Below are 24861 nucleotides of genomic sequence, written 5' to 3' on the forward strand. Positions count from 1 at the left end.
TTTGAAAGTTAAAAACAAGGCAATTTATTCCTAGCACACAATTTTCACAAACAATCAATGGCACTTGCATAAGCAGAAGCATCCAGAAGTTGCTTATTCAACCTTCATCTAGAAGCACAGAGTGAAGACATCAATCAGCTGTCAATGAAGACCTAACAGGGCGGAGGCAGATGTCAGTGACTGAGGCACTTCAGGTGCGGTCGGTCTGGGGTTTCTTTCGATGCTCCTTGACACAATTCATTGTGCAAAATTTGTTTGCACTGTATTCAAACGGAACTTTTCCCGTAATGTCAGTGCCACACATAAAGCAACGCCTGAAAAGAGGCAGTAAAGGCTGAGAAAATGTTGCAAAACAGATCGGTACGATAATGCAACTTCTAGTAATGGTCCATAGAAACAAATTCATGTATCCAGTACTAACCTACTTATAGCCAGTTGAGCCAACCTCTAATAAAATTGTGTTCATCGCTGCAACCACATTTTCAATGAAACTGTACTCTGAGCGCTGTGTTTCTAACGCATACTGACACACCCTACATTTACACTGTTAATTTTTGTGACAGGAAACGCGGGAGCACGTGGCTTGCGCGCTCCGGCAGCTGCTTGCAGCACGTTCAAGTGGAAGCGAGAGCAACCACAGCGTCTTTTCACGTCATCTCGCGAAGAGCAAAACAAGCAGTCAGTGATGATATGGAAGTGCTGGAAAGATAGCAACCCCCTCGCCCTTCAAGGCGGTTATGCAAAAGGCCGCTTATGCAAAAGGGCTCGGGGGTCGCAATCTTACCAGCGCTTCCATATCGACACTGACTGCTTGTTTTGCTCGCTGCGAGATGATGCGAAAAAAGGCTGTGGTTACTCTTGCTCCCACTTTGAACGTGCTGCCAGCAGCCGCCGGAGTGCACAGGCCATGCGTTTCGGTGTTCCCTTTCATAAAAATTGATAGTGTACATAAGTATAATGCATCCACAACATTGTGCAGATTTAAGCTGCTGGAAAAGGTCATACAAAAAATTTCATCATACACTGCCAATCTAATGCACTAATGCAGTTAAAGAAATCAGACCAGGTACTAAAGCGACCAATACTTAATGATGGTCAATCCAACACATGGAAAAACTGAAGGAATTAAATGTCTATTGAAAGACCACTTCAGACACATGGTACCGATAAGCGACACTTAAAAAAAGAGCAAAAAAAACATGTTCACAGGGCATTCCCATTGACATACTTATTCTCAGTGTTCTTAATTTAAATTCATGTACATAAAAAAACATGCAATATTATATGACAGTTCTGACATCAACTATATTACACTCAACAATAACAATACCAATACCAACAATAACTGAAGCAAAGGCTACAGAGACAAATCGCATGCATCCTACTGCCAGTGAATGTAGTTACACCATAGCACTCGTACTTTCAACATGAAATATAAAAATTCCTCCTTTATTTTTTATGTGGAGCTGTTTGAGATGCAATACAGCACACACCAGCAAGACAGTTGTACTTACGTAACTTTACAGCATTTTTGGACGCATGAGAAAGTCCCGTCTTCTTGCATTTACCTCAAATGCTAAGCGACGTCTGCGTCTACATGAAAGACTGGTGGTGCGCCCCTGTTACTTTCCACAGCATCACAAGGCGTGTGCCAAATCGGACTACATCGTGTGAGGCTACATGTGCAGAAGCTCCAGCCCAGTAGTTTTCCCTTTCATTCCAAGAAAAGTTGTCGCCAAATATAGCACCTTGCTTTTGCTGGTATGAAGTATTAACCTTCATCTTTAAAACAGAATATGTATCAACATACAAAACGCCTAATATCCAACATGGTTAGCTGCTTGAAATGCAAGATAGTTTTAAAGTCTATGTGGAACAATCCTCAAAAAAGTTGTGAGCACGCTGGGTAAGTTCATGAAAGTTTAGAGTTTGAGAATGGCAGTTACAAACAATATATTTTAATGTACTTAATTAGCTACAGATGCAGTGTGAACAAAGGGACTGTAGGTAATTCAGCTCAGCACAAATTTTTCCTGGCATTTTTCAGATCAAAACGAGAACTCGCAAGTCTCACTATGGAATGAAAACAAGTAGTACATGAGGCACTTAAACACAGATGATAAATGATGAATGACAGTATGACACTGCATTCCTAAAATATAAAAAAATTGGTTTACTTACATAAGCACAACATGGGCTCCATTAGTTTCCAGAACTTGCTTTGCAAACCTGCGCTCAGCAGCCAGTGCCCTCTGAAAAACATAAGTGACACATCAATTATATATGTTTCCACTAAATAAGTAAAAAAAAGGGATACATGTTACCAGAGAAACAGCCAATTTACGCCTCAATTTTACCCAGCAAGAATTGCTGAGATTCGTCCTCAACTTATAACACTTACAAAAAGCTGGCTTTGCAGCATATCCCATCGCTCGGACATGGCACAAGTTGCAAAGAACGGAACAAAGAAATTTCAACGGAGGGAGAAACCTTTGCAGGCAATTAAAACACCACTTACGACAAGACGTCCTTGAAACAGGATACCGGGAAAAACGTGAACAACTAATCTCTGCCATGAGATTTTCTGGTCGAGTCTGAACCCTCCAAAATATTATGTGTTATGTTATGGAAAGTTGGGAGAGCTGGTTTGAGGTTACTTTTTGGAAACTTTTCGACGCCCACACAGTGGACGGGAAACCAGAAGGCGAGAAGACAGACAAGAAACCAGAAGGCGAGAAGACAAACAAGTGCTTGTCTGTCTTCTCGCCTTCGTTTTCCCGTACACTGAGTGCGCGTCGAAATGTTTCAAAGAATGTTGTGTGTTGTTAAAAGCAAGATCATAGCCACATAAACTTGCCACTGATGTGATGTTTACAAACGTTGCATCACAATCAAGCAGCTTTTACATGTTTTTTTTTTGTGTGTTACAACACAAAAACCTGCACCAATGACACAGGTCACTTGCCCCTTGAACTAGGCCCCTAATCTTGCATTTCTGTTCTTTAAAGATATACCTGTTATAGGCATGGCATACAATACATCTGTATTGCAACAGTGTGTGAGTGAGTAGCACACTATGCCAAGGAGAAACTCATACACACTGTACACGGAAGCAAGGAATCTATAGAAAAGTTTTAGAGAAAGCAAAACGTACATTCTAGTATAGAGACCAATGGCAAAAGTTATTGCAGGCTGGTTCTTTCGAATGTGATCACAGGTGCTTGTTAATTTTGCTAATTCCATGGCTAGCGAGTACACCTGGCAAAAAACTAGCCTCAAGTTGTATCACTCAATCAGCACGCCACAACACACCTTTTCTCGGTCACTTAGGGACAGGAATCTCTTCTTCTCAAGCTCCTCCTGTTGTCTCTGCAGTTCAGCAGCTTTTCTTTCCTGTGAAAAAATAAACAAAAATTTCAAGAACAAATGATGAGGCTTTACATAAAGCAACAAGTGACATTGCCCTTCGATAGCTGATCGCACGGTTTTTTTTAGCTATCTTTGTTTGTTTGTCTGGCACTGCTTTATCCTCTGCATTCATGCCTGGTGTGAGCATGTTATGTGGAGCCATGCTGAAAGCATTCATGATAAAATATAAGGCGTTATGAAAGGCAAGCTTGCAAATGCATGATTGCAAAAGAGAAAGCCAGGCTACAAGAGAGGCATTGACATGCAACCCCAGTAAGCAATTTACATCAATGAGGTCTTACAAGGTACAGATGCCAATACAATGACGCAACTTTCCCACACATCTAAATGTGAATTAAGCCACAGATTGCCTTTCAAGACTGTGCCAAATTGAAAAACTGAACATGCTCACGTCAAAAATGCAACCTCCTACACAGAAACCTTTCTGGCTTGTGTACAGTTGATGCACAACAAATAAATCCTCGTTTTTTGTCAGACTGTGAGATTTGCTCAAAATCTAGGGTCACATAAATGAATTACAGCACAATTAAATTATTGAATTTTGTTTACTACTAGTACTGCTCAGCCGCTGTCAGCAGATCATTCCAATGCAGTATCCAAATAACTAGACATTCTGTCGGTCGGTAGCAGATGTATTTCAACAGAGTCTTCGGCACTAGAGGAATCTCTAACATGCACCACCCAAGAAACAGCGGAAGTTGTTGTGATCAGCACTTTACGGATTGCTGCCATCACTATTGTCACTCAAGGAAGCATTCGTGCAGTCTGCTTGAATGTTTTGCTTCCAAGCTCTCAGTATACGCAACGTGCATGCAAAGGCGCAGGTGGTGAATGAATTAACCATCTGGCTTTCAACTAAATGAGTTTCCGTACCATAGCAATGCAAAATATATTGCTTGAATTTTCAAAAAACTTTTCTATAGAAAAATCAAAATAATGGATATGGCACCTTATTAGCAGTTGACTGCATTTGCACTATATGTTGTGCATGAATCCGTGAGAGCTAGTATTTGTAAACGAATGTTACAAAAAGAAAAAGTTCTCTTTTGAGCATGAAGATCTCTTAAATAAAACTTCTCCTTAAACGGACTAACTGCCACCAATGTGATTGGTTTCCTAGTTGGATTCAGCACACCGGTCCATCTCTCAGTTAAACAAAACAGATTTTTTTTTGGCCTAGTGGGACAGCACCTTGAGTTTCTCTCTGTGGAGCTTCCGCTTCTCCCTCTGCTTTTCGGCCTGCCTTTGAGAACGTTCCCTTTCCGCTTCTTCTGTTAGGGCATCTGGTATCTACACAAAACACAATATATTACAGAATAAAACACTGCCCTTAGGCAATGTGACACATAAAAATTGTGATTTCTTTCTCACAAGAGTTACCATAAGTGACAACCACATAACTAGCAGTACAGGAACTTCCAGATGCTTTTAGTAGTACTTCTTTACAGCTTCAGTGCTTGTGAACAATACCATTTCTACTCGTATGAACATACTATCGGGTTACCGATTGCCCACCACACTATGGTAGAGTCTCCAGTTGAAAACTACATTGTAATTGTGTCTTGGAATTTATTGCAGGCTACGGCAGTTTTATTTCACTCATGATAATCATAGACTGGCAACCAGAGTTCATATCAAAGTATGTCAGACAGAATTCCATGCCGGTAAGACCCATTACACTCAAACGCAACAAAACTGATTGCAGCTTAGCATGTGCACAATAAATAAGAAACCTTCACTTTTATTTTTTTTTAATAGTACACACTTACTACATGTGTGTATAACAAGCCGATAGGAGGACATAAAAAAGGAAATGAACTCAATGCTAAATCCAATCAAATTATATATATTTTTTGAAAATTAAGCCTTTTAAACAACATATAAAAACAAGGGCAGTAAAAAGAACTCTGTATTAGTCTCAACCACCTGAGTTTCCTTAAGTGTGACCTAATCCTATGCACACAAGTGTTTGTTTGCTTTGCCTTCATCAAAATGTGGTGAGGAATCGAACCCATGACCTCATTCTTGAAAGAACAATGTATTCAGCGAACAACCAAAGCAGGATTTCTGAATGCTATAATAAAAAACAAGGGCAACCAATATTTAGGAAACCCACCTGAGCGGCGACGTAGTCATATTTCTCTGGGTGCAAACCTTTGAAGCGCCTGAACTCATTTCTCGTCTGCTTGTCTGAGCAAACAGCATAGGGTGTTAGCCCTTTACCATTTCTGTAAGATAAATTAAAAAAAGATGCAGAAAGTAAGCCGCAAGGCAAGTAGTAATGCATATTTCTCAAATGTTTTGCAGGAGGTGATAACAGTATTAGTACCAAAATGGATGAACACTTGAATAACTGTTACAATAGAGGTCTTCTAAAAATTTATTGTGCTAAGTTTGATTCAAAACCTACTTTGTGCAACCTCAGAGAAAAACTGTCACCAACATGCTGTGCTTTTTTCAAGGTCATGTGTAAAAGCTTTCATGCCCACCCTCGTGAATGAAGTAAAATAGGAAAACCAGCGAACTAACAAGCTCCATTCATTCCATTCTTTTATTCTTCTGTTGCATCTTCAATGTTCATGCGCTCCTCACACATGTACACACATTACAGAATAACCAAACCGACTTCTCACTTGAGTTTGTAGTTATTCATGTTTACCCTTCAAACAACTTCACTCACAAAAACAAAAGCATAGCTTAATTATGGAAGTAATCAATGAAATATTTATTATCTAAAATTTTATGCATACTAGATAGAACTGCCATACTTGATTTATTATTGTGATGTCAAAGATTCCAATGCACTTTATGCATACCATGTGTGCCTTTTCTGTATCAACACATGTAACGATGACTTGCATGGTAAGTTGCAAGGTGGAACTTTCTCAATACTTTCAATGTGGTTTTCTAATATGATGCAATACTTTTCATCAGCAAATAAGTGGTTCCAAGCTTAAAGTAGCAAGAACTTAAAATGTGGACAGCAGCTAGCTAGCACTGTTTGAATTCAAGCAGGCACTGCCACCCACACATTCCCATTCATAACATAACTTTGGACATCATGCATCTACAGTAGTAGAACAGTGATTGCGTTCAGTGTGGACATCCTAAACTGACTCCAAGTCTAAGCTTCGTTTAAGAATGACTACGTTAACCACTGCTAACCGATCTGGGCAATAGCATGAATTCGGCGAGTCCTGAAAAACAGAAAAGTACTCACTTTACTGCAGGATCAGCACCTGCTTCCAAGAGGCACTGGATGAGCTTGACAGCTGAATTTTTGGCACAATAGTGAAGCAGTGTTGAGTCCGAAAAACCGATGGGCTCGTTAAGCAGGCGGTGCTCCAAACCATGACTACGCACAACCTTGCAACACGTTGCCAACGACGGAGACTCGACCGAACTGCAGCGTTCCAGTGTGGCCGAAGTTTCCCACTCGACGGCCTTCTCAACGACGGGGGTAGCATCTGGGTCCGAGCCAACTGGGCTCAGCAGACAGTACTGACCCACTGCTGATGGCACAAAAGAGTCCGCAATGAATGCTGATGATGTCGCCTGCTCTGGAATCGCAGTCTCCGGATTGTCCCGAGTGGTAGTTTCATGCTCCTTCGTGCCAGTTCCAGAAATGGCTTCTAAGATGGACGTCAGAGCTTCCTTATTGGCAGCCTTACAGGCATCAAACAGAGCTGTCCTGAGTGCCCTAAACTCTTGAGGAACTGGAGATTAAAAAAAATGGGGCTGATCAATGTTAGTTGCATGATGTTTTTAGTTATTTATATCGAACAAAAAAGAGAGAGAGTGAAGATACACTGAAAAAGAAACACTGAATCAGCTTTAAATAAAAAGTAGAAATTCAACGTTTCATGATGAAAGTTTAATTACTAAATGAAAAAAAATGGAGGATAATTTTCAATTTTCCGAATTTCTAGGCTTGTGCAAACTTCCTACGCAAATTTCAGGTCTAAAACTGCATTAATTGAGCCCCCACGTCATGTCACATCTATCATCCCCATGTTGGAACCAGCATTTTCTCAAGTCAATATATCTGCGACCGAAGCAGAGCCTGAGCGACAGCTTTTTCACAATACGAAAGTGAGATGGGGTGAAGCACATTGAAAAACTGAAGCAGCCACTGTCAATTGGTCCTTGGCTATATTTTCCTTCGGGAAGTTCGAATAGTTCATATAGAAAAATTCCAGTGTGAATAAAATCAAATAGCAAACAACAGTAAAAAAATATTCGAAATTTTGATTATTTGCACACCCATGCGAAAGACCTTCACGACTATACTGCAGATGGCTAAGCACTTTCGATGGAAGCTTTTTCTTATTTGTTGCTGTTGGACCTGCTGGTTAAAAAGAAAAAAAGTACATGACCTGCCCTGAAAATATCAATCTTTCGCAAACTCTACCAGATTGCTTTCAGCATAAAACGATTGATCTGCAGCCGCGAGCCTTCTCACCCGGCTTTTCAATGTGTTCTGGATCCTTGCTGCCTTTTTTTCTTGTGCGTTTTTTCTTCCGTGGTTTTCTAGTTCCAGCAAATTCTCTAAGGTCACCAAAGTCCACAACTTCTTTTGAAACTTCCCAATTCACAGTAGCATCAGAGTCAGACCCAGAGTCATCTTCCATCTTATCTTCTGTGAAATGAAGAGTCCCTGAACAAAAATAATAACATCAAGAACATGTTTGTAAGTACGCTGCAACAAAAATTGTTTGTTGCATTACACAGCTTAGTGTGTCTGTAATGCCACAAAACCATGTGATGATTTTATGTTACAGAGGGAGAAAGAAGAAGATTTGATAGCATCCAACAAAAAAGCAAAATTAAAAACAAGAGCCAATCATCAAAAAAAATTAAAAAGAAAACGAAGAAAATAAAATAAATTTTTATGGTAAACTGGCAGGCTAAGTTGCAGACAACCCTGAGTAAAAAAAAAAAAAAACACAGACATAGTCATAACATGCTGGTGATACTGGCCTTGCAGACGAAATGTCATAGAAAAAATTTTCGAAAAATAGTTGCAGTTGCAACTCCTAGTCCCTAATAAATGTTGAATGTGCATGAATGAATTTATGGTTTGTGTGGTATAAATATCAGTTTCCTTTTGAATAAAAACCAGTCGTGAATCTGCACCCGTCTCTTTTTTTTTTTTCTTGTACAGGTTTCTTTTGCGCAGCACCTCGTTGAATGATGTACAACCAACTCACCCAGCAACAATCATTAGTCAAATTCACGTTTAGGAGATGCACTGAAACAACATATGGATGTGTACACCAGCAGCAAAAAAAGGAATTCTAGTGCTATCAAGCGAAAGAGTGTACATGGTAAAAACGGAAAAGAAAAAGCCAATTGTACAAACAATATGCGAACACCTTCCTCTCGTGCGGGACATATTTTTTCACAGTCCAAGGATCATATCATACCGTGAAATGCCGAGCTAGCACCCCCCTTCCCTTCTTTGGGAGCTTCGAAATAGGCGCCAATGACTGGTCCGGGATAGAGCAAGTGCCCTCCCCCCAAATCTGTTAGATCATATTTCACCGTGGAGGGGGGGGGGAGATTGAGGGGGTGCTTGTTGAGCATTTTACTGTAATCGAATTGTCAAAGGGGTTGTGCAACAGTAAATAAGCATGAAACATTTTGAAGGCATCGAGATCAAGCCCAGTGCACTGAATTATGCGTAACCCAAGGTGCAAGCAAGATGTGCCACAGCGTTGTGAGCAACACATAGATGAGAGAAAATACTGTAACTTTAGGGAGACCTTTGAGCACAACAATTAAATGTGCAGAGTCAATAAGTCAGGTGGTCATGAACATGACAATTGATTTAGATATATAAAAAATGCCATTTTCAATACACAACAAAAAAAAGAAAACTCCTTGTTCTTGCAAATAAAACACAAAATAAAAACAAGAAAAGGAGACGAAATGGGCAGATGTTGCTTCATACCAACAGGCCTGCTTTTCGGTTTCGACGAGTCACATGTTGCGTCAGCCAGCGAGCCATTCCGAGTGGGCTCGGAAAGTGAAATGTTCTCGAGCTTATGGCAGACATTGTCGCCTGTGGCAACAGCAGCAGCAGCAGAACCAGCAGTGGTGGTGGCGGTGGCAGCTTTAACATCTGGCCCCCCTTCCACAATTTTCCCGGGCTTCTTGGTCCCAACATTTATCTTTGGTGACACTGGAACGCGTCCCTTGAGATCCTCTTCGCTACCTGTACAAGGAAGCAATATCACAAAGTCATTGGGGAACATTTTTCTAACACGTGATGAAACCGGGAACTTGAATACTCAGAAAGACATAAAGTACAATGTGTGCAAGGCTAGTTTCCACTGTGCTTGCACAGATCCATTCACCCACAGTACAGTGCAGTATGAGGTCACTAAGTACTTTAGCTAAAGAAATCCTGATACACTTCTAGAATTCACTGTAAACTACTGTTACAATAACTTTTTCTCATTATTATTATTATTATTATTATTATTATTATTATTATTATTATTATTATTATTATTGTTGTTATTATTATTATCATCATCATGAATACATTGTACAGTTAAATACTTTCAAGCCATATTAGAAACTGTCTCCATCTGCCACGTTAACAAACAATAAATCACGGAACGTTCCAAGAACTGGGGGACAACCTTTACCAAAAGATAGTCGATATTAGCCAGTGTGGCACATTGTCAGTGGCTGTCACACTATTTGGGCACTCCAGCCAACTCATTAGCGAAATGTACTGAAGTGCTGCTTGTCACACAAATATATTTACAGAGCATTATCTCTGTGCGACATCCTTAAAGAGGCCCTGAAACACTTTTCCAAGTAGCTATGAAATGAAATCACTAAAGGAGCTTATCGCCTAGCGAATTCACTGGCACAAAAAAATTTTCAGAATTCACACAGTACACCCGAAGTTACAAAGATTTGTCGCCTGCTGCAATCGCATTCCCTCTTCTCTCGTCTTGACGAAAGCGCTGGAAGCTAAGCAAGGAAGGATGGCACAGGCTAAGAAAATACATCACGCAGGCCTCCTGACCTTCAGCAAATTTCCTCTCTCTCTTTCTCTTTTTTTTTCTTCCAATGTCCAACTTTTCAGCGTGATTGAACATGCACACGTGGACTAGTCGTGGCCCCAGTAACAACCAAACACGCCATGCTCAAATCAGCCAATGGCTGATATTTGGCCCGTGACACAGTGAATTTTGAGCCTGTAACGTCATTTGTCAAGAGATGAGAAAGCAATTTTAGCTGACTTTGAGATTTTATTGTAAATTCCAGGCGATGATGTGCACCATATTATTTGGCACGCATGTTCGCAGGAGCCTCGCTACTGATCGGCAGCATTTTTTACCATGCTCTGAAAGTGTTGCAGGGCTTCTTTAATACTCCTCATGAAAATGTTTTAATAAGCTATATCCTAATATTGTTTGTATGCAAGCAAGAAGGACCTCTTAAAGAATGTTTTACATTGACATTAATGAATGGGAACAGCAGGGAAAGGCAGGGATGTTAACCAGTCTAGAACAACTGGTATGCTACCCTACACTGGGGACAGGGATGCGGGAGTTTGAAAGACGGAGAGGAGAAAGAGGAGAGCAGGCGCACTCAAAGTCGCACATCACAGTAATATTAACACAACTAGTCTATAACCGCTGGTGCAATTTCGTTGCCTTCAAGAAGCTGAAGACTGCTTTTGTCGCCTTCACTCACAATGACCTCACTAGACATTCCATTGACATTAAGATAGACAGACTAACATGCCTTTCTTGCTATAAAATTGATAACAAATTATCTTGAGTGAGTGCTGAATGAAACTCTGTGACAACCATCTTCCTGAGATGATCATAAACAATGCCCTGCATTACACATACCACACAACAGCTCCACGAAAAGCAAACCGCAAGTCAACAAAGTCTCGCTGCATACCAAAGCACTCGACTGTGCACAACATCCGATGGACCCGTTGCACTTCCTTGTATGTAGCCCGATTAGTTGGAAACGGGATCGGCCTCATACGCGGGTCCGACTTGCGAAAGGGTGGGTTCTTCCCAGAAAACAGCACCGCCCGATTTGCCCCTGGGGCTCTGTAGAACACAGCTGAGCATTTCTGGAGCTCTTCGGACCATGACTGCAGCAGGTCTTGAATGTCCTGAAGTTGAAAGCCCCACAGAGGTCACACACTTGAAGTTTGAGTTCATGAGAGAATGTGGCCTGGCTAAACTCCACTGTAATGCACAAATTTATCAACAAGGTTCAGATTTTTGGATGCTGAAGGTCAGTAGCAGATTACCACTTAGGCAAATTAAGTGGGCTATGCTGGCATGAGATTCGTTCCAATAAACAAAAGTGGCAATATTTTCATTAGGAAGAGGAGTAGTCATGCTTTTAAAGAGAGGCTCTCAAGACTCACAGCTTGGACTTATTCAATGAGCTCAGTTGTATACAACTGCTTTCTCTAGAGGCAAAGGAAAAAAGTGCTAATTTAATCCGATTATCATATAAAAAAAAATACCACTTGAATACACTTCTGCCAAATGCTATCTAACAAAATAGTATGTTACTTCCAACAGAGTGCCGGTCTTTATTGTTATTTAAGCAACAGCTGGAACTTCTAGTAGACAAACTGCTTTCAATCTGCTTCCAATCTCCGACACGCTTAGACAGTAACAAACCTGAAGGTTTCTTTGTAGGAAAACCCCCACAAGTATGGCTTGGGGGCTTATTTTATCAATATTCTTTTCTGTTGATTCTACAGATTTTTAACAATCTACCACACCAATGCAGACCCCAGCAGTAACAATGGCATATCTCTGAATTTAAATTACCAGCGCCAACACAGAACACGCCCCACAAAGAAAAAAAGATACACACACTACTGCTGACTGCTGATGGCTTCATTCCTTCATACGTCAATGCATATTTATGAGCAAATCAGCCTTACCCCATATGCGTACACAACCAAAGTTTTAGACAAGTGAAACAGTGACGAAAAGAATGGAACAGATATGCAAATCACATGAATGCAGGGACATGGAGCTATCACTGATATACAAACGATCGTTTTTGATAATATGAAAAGCTTCCAAGGCTAGTCGCGCATGCCCATTTCAGTTTCTGCCTAAGGTCGACCTTTGTTCAAATCGTGCTTCACACCTGCTGCAAGAGTCAATATGGGCCACAAGATGGGTTCCTTTATCGCTCCTTAACCTGTACAACTCGGCCCAAATGAAGTGTTATTGAACAATGGCATAGCATGATGCAAGGCAAAGCAGCACAAAATGGAGAAAAAGAAATACACAATGCAAGATATAACCCCCTATTAGGATTACCAATAGCTCACCTTCACCAATGTCATCTCATTATGCCTACGAAGACTAGCGCCAGCAGACTTGGGTTGACTGCCTTTCTGCTTGCCATCCCTCGCTGACTGGGAGCCACCTTGCTTGGCACGAACGGTATAACTGTGGAATGTCTTGTGCAGCAGGGATTCCGACCTGAACAGAACAGTTGGTGCTTCTGGAACAGCTGCCAATAATGTCTCAACAGCGGTCTTCAGTGTAGTTCATCCAGAATCACTGATGACACGTAACCTAAAGCACATTTTAATAAATAAAGCCTAAGTTTCAGATTAGATGTGTGGAAATTAAATATGGTGTTAAGCGAGATATTAATGCTCCACTGAAACTTCAACGCACAATTCGTTTCAAGGCACAATGGACTGCTGTTAAAATTTTGCCTTTCAAGTTGGAGAGCTCTCTTGCAAGCAGCCACAGCTGTAAGCACCACAGCAAGAGAGTGCAGTACCCGTTAAAAACAGCCGCCGCAAAGTGTCCACCGCCTACCATGAGGACGGCCCACTGCATCTTGAGTGGCACTTCCCCAATCGCCGATATCAGCTGAACGCAGTTGTCAGGTACCGCCTGCAACGAATGCCAAAAAAATGTCAGTAAAACCGCTTCAATGCAACCAAATTTCTGCATTCAAAATGCTTTTGTTTGAGCATTCCATAGTTCAAAAAAATTCAAAATTTCACAGCTTGCAAATGCTGCCAAAAAATGTACACAACAATAAAAAGCAGCAAATTGTTCATAAGGCAGGCAAATACTTAATCTGTATTTTCGCAGTTACGATACATGGCGTGAGTGTTCCGAGAGCATGAGCAACTTGAACACAAGAGGAGCTGCTTCCTCTTTAATTTTATTACAGACATTTTTCACTATTATGTATATGTCATACGAACTAGAGTTCGTGCCTTCTGCTGAAAAGCCAGTTCCAATTTAAATGTAACAGTAAAGGTTACTTGCCAGTTTTCCATGTACAATACACCTGTACAAGGCAAGAACTTGACCATCGCCGTTCTTGAGATACACCTTGGCATTCATGCGAGACCTCCTCTCAGCCTTGTCGGCGTCTGTCTCTTCTCTTCACATCAAAGAAAGAAAATAGCGGGAAATGTGAACAAGAAGCTTGTACAGCATTTTGAATGCAGGCTCAAGCAATGCAATTAATGGGAGCTAACAAAGCTTTTTCAATCATCAAAACGGTAAGCCTACTGTATACAAACCACAGAAAAGAGAGAAAGGTATTTTATCAGCACAAACAACCTTAGTAGGCTTGTGCGAATATTGAAGTTTAGGCTCAAAGTGAACAGCGATTTTAGTTGCAAAATTATGAATCCAATTCGAATACCAGTTTATACGTATCTTATATAAAGAAAAATTACCATACTTGTCATGAGCAAAGCAAGCTGTACAATATTTTTTAAGAATTGAAACAAGGCCAGTGCAAATGCTATTTTTCGGCTGAAAGGAAGTGAAAACAACTTTTGACAGTAGCAGGATTTGACTTTCGGTAAGTGACAACCTGTAAGATATATTACATTTTAAAATTTACTATAGTTTGAGCATATAAGCTGGTATAACAAACTCCTGAATTTGAAAAAAAGATGAATGGATGTGAGGAAATTATGTTCATTTAACTTTGAAGTGGCGCTTCGTGGCAGAGCGGATTTTCTAAGAATAAATGTCGGAGCTTAGCACCCCTTTGTTGTAGTGAAACTATCTTCACAGGAGGTTACATGTGATAATACACACTTTAACAGGTGCTTTCACGGCTTGGTAGCCCATCACTGAAGTGAAACCACCTTTACAAAGAGTCACATGCGAATTATTATACATTACTACACCTATTCGTTCATTTCGAATATTTCAAAATTTTCAACTATTTAAATTCAAATAAAAGTGACTTTTTATACTGTAATATTCGGTCAAATATGCTATGCGTCAGGATATTTGCACAAGCCTGAACTTTATACAAGCATTCCCAGAAAATCGTGGCCCAAAGCATATTTCAAGAACACCTGAATTACGTGCTTTGGTACCTACTACTCCCATCATTGCTCTCTGTACAGTGCACTTTTATCGCATTAGGGAACACAAAATGTTAAGCCTCTATGGTTGTCTTGAGAAGCATGTGACAAGGAAAAAAAGAATATCGATAAAAAATTTGAGTTCGGTTCACTTTGTCCCTATAAGCAAAATCTGTCAGAAAGACAAAAGAGTGCACGCAATGTATGATTTTGTGGTGCTGAAGAGAGACTGACAAGACGCCACCGCAAGTGTAATGAGCACCGCACCAGCACTATCTGGATAGATGCCCTACTCATGCAACTAAATCATGACCTATCACATGAACTTGAACTTAATCAAGGCTTGAAATGAACACTTTCTTCATTTTAACAAGAAGTGTTATTAGCAGGCTTCATTACTTGCAAGAAGTGCGACACTAGCTCACCCTTCAGTATCAGTTGAAGCAACGCTATTGGTCCTTTGTCTTGGCATACGACCGGCTTTTGTGGGACTACCGTACGAAGGGTCCGCACTTTTCATTCTCCGACGAGGACTAGACTCTCCACCGCTCGCAGACTCTGGCGTCTCATTTGCCGATGCTGTGTCAGTCCCCGATTCGGAACCGGAAATACTAGATACTTCCTCTGAAAATTGTGACCATAAAGTGTTTTTTTTTTTAACAGCAGAAGCCACTGTTTCACCTACAAGAGCTAGAACAATGCTGTTGAAGCTATGACTCCCATATTCTATGGAAAGAAGAAGTCAAGATGGGGCATTAAATATATATATAAATGAAACATCTTTTCAACATTGAAGTGTGCAATAACAAATAGCATAAATCATTATTAACGGTAGACCTAAAATAAGCTCACAATTATGGGTTTTCATGCTGCCCGTAACAAAAACCAGTGGTTAGGGCACACATCAATCTTTTCCACGAGAACTACTTGTCATAGTTATTGGATAAGAATAACCTCAATGTTATTGTACTGATTTTCAAGCACATTTTTTTAAGATGCACATGAACATATTACCCATCATGTTCATGAACTCTTGCTCGCTGAAAACTCTTCCTCCACATATCTTTTGCTTCAGATTATATCTATGCCAGTCTGCCTTGTAGTGTTGTACCTGCCAAAAGATGAAAGAAATCTTTTGAAAAGGTCTTGTACAAGGCTTTCAGGTAACAGTATATGTTACCCCTTTATAAAAGAATGTTGCGTAAAGGCAGCACAACTGTAAAACTACTGGGTGTGTCCTCATAAGATTGAATATGAGGTCCCGGTCATCATTGCCGACTTTGATTAAATTTACAGGGGACTGAAACATTCAAGCCAGAGCAACGGTTTTGAAGTTTGGTGGGGAAAAAAATGTCTTCACACCAAAAAAATATATCTATATTTTGGCAATAAAAAAAATGCTCTTGCACCTACTTCCCGATTTCTGAACCTTGAGAGCAAGAGCACATAAGTGAAAAATGGCACGATTCTTGATGAGAGTATTCATTCTCCTCCAAGAACAGGTGCTCTGAAATCTTGTCAGTCTGTTATTTTTCTTAGCCATTGAGAAATTTGGAGGAAATAAATCTTAAGCATGAAGAATCGCACCAGATACCTATATTTCAGGAATTTATTGCAACAAACAACTTGAAGTGAGGATAATAAAGCTCGGTACACAATAAACTTGAGACTTTCGCTTTATTTTTAAATAACTTGCTGTTTTATCATGCTTCGTCTTTCTTCATAATTGTGATTAAACATAAGTGGTTTGGCAAAGAACACCACAGCTTGAAAATATTTTTTAAAACCATTTTTAATTTAAAAAAAGTCTATCTGATTGAAGTCAAGGACATTCTGTAGCAAAAAACACTTCATTATTTTGGCTGCTTACAAGTTGTAGCGCATCACCTATGACAAAGTTAGCCTTACAGCCACGCCTTTCAAGATATAATCACAAAGCAGCAACTCTACAACAACAAATGTGCAGTCAGGTTGCATGGTACAGCAAGCTTTGTGTTGCGATCAGCCACTAGACAAATTCACTGCAGCGGCCACTCCACGCTGCAGTCACTCACATTACAGGGGCGCTGCTTTGACAACGGACAAGCTCTGTTTTCGCATGAAAACTGCGCTCATAGGCCGAATGAGATAGGAAATGCATCTCTGTGAAATATAAAGGCTATCAAGGACAGGGTAAGATAAAAAAAATGTAATGCATATCTTTCTATCATAGATTAAAATAACTCTCTCTACAAGCTCCACACGAGGAGCAGTTAAGTCAAGGGTAAAATTTGCTCACGGAAGTTCTCACAGGCAGCAGTCCGTCTACTGTTACTATTATTCTCAGTGCTTTTACATCATTTAGATTAAGTTTAGCGCATGCTTCCCCACAGATGTCATTCTCTCATGATTAACCCTTAGTAATCATGTGTTGGCGTAACCTCAAACATCACAATATTGGTTTTTACCAGACGTCTACATGAAAGCATGCAAGGTGTGTATGCTTGCATCTGAAAATCTTTATGTGCACTTGTTGTAGCTACATTCAAGAACTTTTCCAGTTGTTGATTTCACTTTAAACTATTGCCTATGGTAGCAAATACTGGGTGAGAGGGTGACACAAAACAAAAGATACATATTTAAAAACAAGGCCCCTATGCTTAAAGTCTTTTCTTTGTTTTGTGCGGTACTTTTGTATGATGTGTGCTACCACATGCTACAGTGATCAACCAACTAACCGAGTGAGTTTTAAGCACTTTGAACATCAACATACAAGGGCAGGTTGTAATTTTTAGCACACATTGCAGTAATTCACACGTGCTTTTTGTGGCACAACACACCAAGACAATGGAGACGACAAAAGCAACAAATTATTTCCATCACCTGTTCATCCCGTGTGTCAAACTCAGCTCCGCAGAGTGAGCAGCACATGACAGTTGACACCTTGAGATCCTCGCTTTCTGGAACTGGCACATTATCTGCAGAATGCAAAAGTTTTTCAAAATCTCAAACAGTTATAATTAGAAAGCATTGCACAATTTATTAGAAGCTGGCATGACTTCCAAATGATTATTTAAATGCAGCAACAAAACATAGCTGCCTATCATAACAGCTGAAACAAAGCATGACTAAAAATGATCCTAAAATTAAGTGCGCATGTGCATGCATGCATACCCCCAAACACACACAATCACACGCACATGCATTTTTTCTTCCTTAATTTTTTCTCTCGCTCACTCACCGATTCACTCTCGCGGTGTAAGCACAGGGTCCTAAAAAATTATCCAGTACCGAACAGAACCAGCACAACAAGGCATGCTCGAAAAACTGGCCTCCTATATTTGTCTCCCCATTTTGCGGTCGCCACAATTTTAGGCGTTACTATTACCAACTCATGCAACTCAATTCTGCCTCAATATGTTGAGTTTAGGTTCATGCAGCAGATGCAGCATGAATTTGTTTTGTTAATTACCATGTCTGAAGCTGGGTGATGAATAGAACTCCTGCTCCAACTGCGGAGTGCAGTTGGCAAGCGAGAGACCAGTCAGGTATCGTTCAACCTTGAATGGGTCAGTCAACTGCCAGGTGAAGAAATTTGGATAAGATGGGGCCTCGGCGGTACTTTGGCCTGATGTAGTTGGTTCTGCTGACGCTTCGGCCATACTGAAAAGCAAGTAAAGAAATTGGAAACCAAAAATGTCAATTAGTTAGGTTTTCTTATCCTCATTTGTGTATTTATTACACAAATGAGGACCTGCTTTACCTAGGTCTTACAATAATGCATAACCTAAAGTGGTACACACATATTGATAATGTTTGCTCTAGGACCTCACAAAAATTGTACATATTAAGAAAAAAACTTCAGGATGCTAGTATGGACATAAAACTTCTTGCTTTTAAAACTTTCATACAGCCAATATTGGAATATACTAGTATTGTCTGGAGTCCCCACCAAAAAGTGCTTGTAAATAAACTTGAACGCATACAACGGCTTGCAGCTCGCTTTATATGCTCGAGATATAAGCAGAACGACTCAATCACAGAAATGCTACAACTATGTGATCTCGAGGCGCTCCACAAGCACAGACGCAAAAATAGATTAAAGTTTCTTTTTCAATTATTAGAAGGTGAGTTTAAAATTAACAGAAATGACTACATAAAACAACCTGGGAAACGAAGCGAGAGGGCGAACCATACACGAGTACTGCAACCTTATTTTGCACGAACAAAGGCGTTCCGTCATACTTTCTTCCCCTATGTCATCGAAGATTAGAATGGGTTACCGAGTAACATTGTCAATACGGGTGATGTTAATGAGTTTGTGCACTTACTTGATTTACATTTATGCGATTTATTGTAAATATTATTGTGATTGTTATTCGTTGCTTTGCGAATCAGGGTGTGTGTTTTTCGCTTGGAATGCAGAGCTTTCACGGATTTGTATATTTGTATACCTGGTTTATCATTGGGAGATGTGTAGTTATATCCCCAATTTGTTTGTACAGTGTGTCATACCTTTCCTGTAATGACCCTCAATAAAGGGTTGACAGTATTTCTAAATAAAGGTAATAATAATAATAATAGAACTGTGACACCACTGAATGAATATACGTGCATTCAACATCTACATTAGTATTTTTTTACAGTGACTTCATTGTATGTAATTACTACCGTATTGTTAATTTTTATGTATAATTACTAGCCATGTCTTGCACTTTTCACAATTTGTATAACTATACACCTTTCTCAAACAGACATTACTTTTCATAGCCTGTTTTTAGCACAGTAACTATCTTTCATGCTTGATTTTGTCTACAATTACTTTTAGCTGTGTAATTATGCACATTTTAATTATTATTATTAAATAATTCCTCATTATTTTCTCATTATTATTAATTAAACATTTCTCTAATTAAATGGAACCAGCGGCAAGATTGCGACCCTTCCCCCTTCAAGGTGAATACTGGCTATCGCGTAATCACCTTGAAGGGGGAGGGGGTCGCTATTTTGCCGCTGGTTCCATATCAGCAACGAATGGTTGTTTTGCTCGCCGTGAGATGACGCGAAAACAGACTGTGGTTGCTCTCACTCCCGCTTGAACGCGCTGCCAGCAGCCACCGGAGCGCACAGGCCATGCGCTCCCGTGTTCCCTTTTATAAAAATTGATACTGTACGTATGTAGTGTACATCCGTGGACATGTGATGGATGTCTGAAATATCCTAAATGTACGTCCCGTCGTATGCCTAACAGATATCGGTGGTTAACTGGGCTCTAGAGGTCACTAGGAGCTTTTCCATAGAGGAAGAAACACAAAGAAATAAAAGAGGTATGCCATAATAGCACCACTGTAAAAAGCATTAAATATTTTTTTTACATAGAAAGTGTTTAACCTGCTTTGCCTAGAATGTGCGTTTATGGTCAGATGTCTGTAATCGTCACTGCAGTTGCCACAATGTACCAGAAAGACAACCAAATATCAAAATTAACTGCCATTAGCCTGTTACACATCTTCGAAATAGACAATGAAGAAGTTTATAAAAGATGAAAAGGTATTTTTAAAGAATAGACATTTTCCATTCAACATGGCAACCAGTTCATAATAATCGTGAACTAGAGTCCCATACAAGTTCCAATACATCAAGGTCTAAAATAATTTTTTTACCCTATGTTGGCATCAGAATTTTGCCTCATGATGCTTCCCAACAAAAGATTATGAGATTCTTTATATCTATGACACATTACATTTCTTTCCGGGCTCCCGTAATGGCTCTGTGCTTGTGGTTAAGGTTCACGGCAGCTAACCTGAAAAACGTGAGTTCAATTCCACACGTGGCAGTGGCATTTCGTTGAAAACATATTGCTCGAAATCCGTGCACTGTGGGATGTTGGTGCATGTTGAAGAACCTCAGACGGTCAAAATTATCTAGAGCCCATCATTACAGGCTAATAGCCCTGGTTGCTTTGGGATGTTACACCTCATAAACCAACCAACATTACAGTTCTACCAGCATGCAACAAAACTGGTGTCACAGGCAAATGCTTACTTCCATGTCAGCAACGTTATTATTGTCAAGATTATAGGTCCACCAGCACTCTTATACACACGTACTACTGCCATAAAATGCCACATAGCAATACAAATGCACACTTATTTTTCAAAACTGCTGCACTGAGTGAGACTTCATTCTAGGTGCACAAAGCAACAATGCCAGAGCCAATAGTATATGCCCAGCATGTTACAGACTAATACAAAATATTTATTTTTAATATCATTCAGTACATTACGAAGGCACCCACCAATACTGCTACTATAAAACGCAACAACGCATATAAACTGATTTATTATTAAACTAGGAGGATGTAGCTATCTTAATAAATATATTGAGATCTGACTTGCTGTGTAGCAGCAGTACAATCCCCAGAATTATTTAGGGGTACTCACGTGATGCTGGACATAGTGGCTTTGTCAGTGGTGCCGAGATGCTAGTAAGCTTTTGTATGTGATCCCGTTTTTATATATGATGTCCTACTTTGCGGGATTTCGGAGAAGCAATAGCATTGTACTCATTCTTAATTGCGTCTGCTCACAGAAAAAAGCTGACATGAAACCTCTGCGAAAACCGATCTCTCTTCATTAATCTTGATTATTTGTGTACGTTCATGAATATAGAAATGGGAAATAAGCTGGCCATATTTACTCAAGCCGATCGTAATTTTTGATGCGCATAGTACGTGGTAGCACAATCAGAAGGGGAAAAAAAATGTATGAGCACAATACGTTTAATTTTTTGGTCAACGCGTTGAACATCAGGTGCTTCGTTTCTTCTTCCTTTTTAATATATGTATGCGCGAAATGAAATACGGTTAGCAGAAGGCAAATACGTCACCGCGGGCTCTAGTTTGACGCGGTTGACGTGGTCTTACAAAGAGCTAATACCGAGTTTGCCAGTAAGACGCAAAAAGACAATGTATTCATGGCAAACCTGTGTGAACGAGAAGCACTTGATCGATCATACAGCTGTTACGCAACGTCTGATTCCATTGCATACTTTCTCTGAAATGTGAGGTTCCTGTACATTGGTGCCCGTCGTGCAGGTCGAAATACGGCCAAATGCGTTATTAACTGTCCCTTCCATACGCACCTGACAGCAGAAATGAATGAATGGTTGAATGAATGAAGACACAACTCACATTTCGGCAAACCACGCGCACCCCCAGCCCCCACTAGACTTCAAACTGTAGTTTCACTACTACTTTCGCTGGCTCACCGCTGGCTTTACCTTGGCTGCAGCTTAGCCACAATGCTTACACTGCAGAATGACAGATGGAGCCAGTTGCAGTGACCGCGCTTTTTCCCCCCCTGTTCGCGGTTTTTCATACGCTTCTTTTGCTTTACTTCGAGGCCAGAGATGACAGCAGCCGATAAGCCGCTATCAGCTGCGCGTTACACTAGTGGGAGATGTGTAAGGCCTGCGAGGTTACTACATCGCCCGTAGGACAGTCATATTAGGAGCAGGCACCTCGTTTTATTTTCTGCACGCATTCAACGTAACGTTGCGTTTTTTTTCTGGTTGCTTCGAAGTTAAGTAACACACAAATAGCTCGAAAGTCTCACGTTCGTAAACTTCATTAACCGTAAAACTTTTTTCGTAAACGTCCCGATCGTATAGTAATCCGACTAGTTTAGGACAACAACAAGAACGAAACAATGGGACCCGTTTGGCTGGCTGTTCTTGGCACGGCTGAAAATACTGCACGCATTGCTCTGCCTTGCCTGTCGGCAGCAGCCGCCTGGAAGCAGTCTGCTGCGATCGCGCGCACAAGCTCCTGGAAGCGGAGAGCTCCGGGACTTTGCCGCGTATCGCGCATTCATACGTTCTCCACCGACATGAATTGGTCGGCGAAACTGCAACGCTTACTGGAGAATTTCGACATCACGCGAATCAGTAAGTCTCTTGCGTTGTATGAATTATGTCTCCCGCTATCCAACGCTTTCATCGACGTTGTACTGTGTAGTAACGTTTGCGACCCATGCATTTTCTCTCTTTCTTCAATGACTACCTCAGACACGAAGTGAAGTTCATAAAGGTGTCTACTGATTTCTTCATAATAAGAGAGGTGCGCAGAGCGGATTAGCGAAAACAATCGCTCGCGATGATCGGGGCGCGAATTCAGTGGTGTGCGAGGGAAAGCGCGGTGGCTGCTGTTCACTGCGTGGCATCGAGCGCGCCTCGAATGTTCCCGCACCGCTGCATTTTTCTCCGCCGCAGGTTTCTATCATGAGAAGTGCAAGCTGTTTTTCGTCGGCGATCAGCACATGGGTTTCATTCGGCCCAACGATTGGATACATCTGGCCCCTTACAAGGACGCCTTTCACTACGACATCAAAACGAACCGGGTTCTCTTGAATCCGAGCTGGAAGACGTACGAAGAACGCACCGTGAAGGTTGCCGACGTCTTGCAAGATTTACGGAAGAAGAAAATCTTCAAGACGCTCAACGGCTGGAGGAACGAAGTATGTGTTCTATTCCTCTTGTTTACGTGCGCTCACCGTCTGCGCTGGACAATTCTATTTATAGATGCGCGCGTCCGTTCAGCTGCAGCACATTACTAAATCGTAGCTGAAGCGAGAAAGTGTGACTATCGTGGCATTATGTCATCTATGACAACCATCGGTTCTCTTTCTTTTTTTCTTGTTTTCGTTCTTCTCTCCTTCTTATTAGTGCTACGAAGTCAGCGCCAGGTTCGGAGACAAAGCTGCGATGAAGATGGAAAGAGCCGCTACATGTGAGTGACTGCATGACGATCTTGAATCCTTAATCGCTTTTGCGAAACCATCTTGCAACGTGATAACAAGACGCATGTGCTTTCTTGTTTTGTTTTCTTGAAGGCTTATTCGGTCTGAAGCGATATGGAGTGCACATAAATGGATACGTGAAGCGGCCCGATGGATCTATGAGCGTCTGGTTTCAGCGGAGATCAGCAACGAAGGAAACCTTTCCAAACAAGATCGATAACTTGGTAATAATTATTGTGTGCGTGTTTATTCGTAGTAGCGTGCGCCAGCGACATCGATCGTCGACTGGATTCTATTTGAATGCCGTAGGAAATAATTGTGTTCATATATATATACACATATATAACATCGTTTTATGCAAAAATTGTGACGCCTCCTAATCTAGCCTCATAGCCTGTAAATTTACAGTGTCACATTATGTTAACATACCAAAAAGCTGGTCTGTGTGTTCATATATGTATCCCAGTAGGGAATACAGATTGCATATGTATGCAGCCGTCACGGCTTACATGATTTTGCAGCTGGATGAAACTCGCAGCCCCCATATTCATTGATGAGGCATGCTTGTATATAAAGAAAGGATCTAATCTAAGCTTGTAGCATATTCAAGCAGTGCTGTAGCATTAATTTGTAAGACCGACTCATAATTAAATTAAGATAGCTTGTGAAAGCTTAAGCTTCCTTGTTTACGTTTACATATTGCAGACAGTGTTCTTTTCGTAGGAATGAATTAATGGAGCAACCTTGTTCAGTGAATGATGTAAAAGCAATGCAGCCCCAGTATAAGGCAATACATTTTCCTTCTACAAATGTCAGCTCATTCATTCATTTGTGAGAATGCTTTTCCTTTCAAATGACATAATTTCCAATACGACATTCCCTGAAGCAGTATACATCCAATACATGGACTCCAATGACTAGACAGGGAGCATGATATTCATCAAAGTGGCCTATTGACTTGATCCACGCTTAGACACGTTGATTTGTATGCCCTAAAGACTGTTAAATGCATGAGTAAAAGCTTTCTGAAAAAATTCCTTTCGCTGTCCCAGCATTGCAGCTAGCTGTGTTGGCTGTATATTATTAGCGCATGCAGTGAAACTGTTTGCACCATGTTTATATCATTGCAAGTGATAACGTCATGCTTATTTCTACAAAAAGGAAAAGAAATAAGGTGAAAGTATGTAATATAAATACCCACCTGAATCATAGACGCACACTTAGCTTTCTAAAGTTTGTATAGTCAATACAGTAATAACTCGCATAAAGGCTAGGTTA

General features: G+C 40.6%; 2 protein-coding genes across 5 annotated transcripts in view; one reads left to right on the forward strand and one right to left on the reverse strand.

Annotated features, from left to right (window-relative positions):
* Positions 1-23311, reverse strand: LOC142806723 (tRNA endonuclease ANKZF1-like). 4 transcript variants are annotated; one of them, XM_075891293.1, is made up of 17 exons: positions 23226-23311; positions 18258-18448; positions 17669-17763; positions 15821-15917; positions 15232-15430; positions 13743-13860; positions 13243-13358; positions 12779-12932; positions 11365-11587; positions 9383-9646; positions 7892-8086; positions 6650-7145; positions 5546-5657; positions 4621-4719; positions 3313-3393; positions 2182-2252; positions 1-314 (listed from the first exon to the last, which is right to left on the reverse strand). In XM_075891293.1, exons 2-17 carry the CDS (start codon positions 18445-18447, stop codon positions 191-193), a joined length of 2634 nt encoding a protein of 877 aa, XP_075747408.1. In that variant the 5' UTR covers position 18448; positions 23226-23311; the 3' UTR covers positions 1-190. The 4 variants fall into 4 exon arrangements, with proteins under 4 accessions (XP_075747408.1, XP_075747405.1, XP_075747406.1 ...); XM_075891290.1 differs by lacking the exon at positions 23226-23311 and adding an exon at positions 21978-22122; XM_075891291.1 differs by lacking the exon at positions 23226-23311 and adding an exon at positions 21770-21887.
* LOC142806752 (uncharacterized) overlaps positions 22157-24861 on the forward strand; it is a 10722-nt gene continuing 8017 nt past the window's right edge. Inside the window, exons 1-4 of the mRNA XM_075891294.1 lie at positions 22157-22732; positions 23057-23301; positions 23510-23573; positions 23677-23807. Coding sequence (XP_075747409.1) covers positions 22495-22732; positions 23057-23301; positions 23510-23573; positions 23677-23807 — 678 coding nt within the window. The 5' untranslated portion in view covers positions 22157-22494. The remainder of the gene's footprint in view (positions 22733-23056; positions 23302-23509; positions 23574-23676; positions 23808-24861) is intronic.

The sequence above is a fragment of the Rhipicephalus microplus genome, chromosome 1 (assembly GCF_043290135.1).
Source record: "Rhipicephalus microplus isolate Deutch F79 chromosome 1, USDA_Rmic, whole genome shotgun sequence".
NCBI classification, from domain to species: domain Eukaryota; kingdom Metazoa; phylum Arthropoda; class Arachnida; order Ixodida; family Ixodidae; genus Rhipicephalus; species Rhipicephalus microplus.

Excerpts from the sequence above, each read along its gene's own strand:
- LOC142806723 (XM_075891289.1), bottom strand. Across the intron at positions 8,087-9,382 it reads ACCGAAAAGCAGGCCTGTTG|GGACTCTTCATTTCACAGAA; the intron begins GTATGAAGCAAC and ends ATTTTTGTTCAG. Across the intron at positions 4,720-5,545 it reads ATGACTACGTCGCCGCTCAG|ATACCAGATGCCCTAACAGA; the intron begins GTGGGTTTCCTA and ends TGTTTTGTGTAG.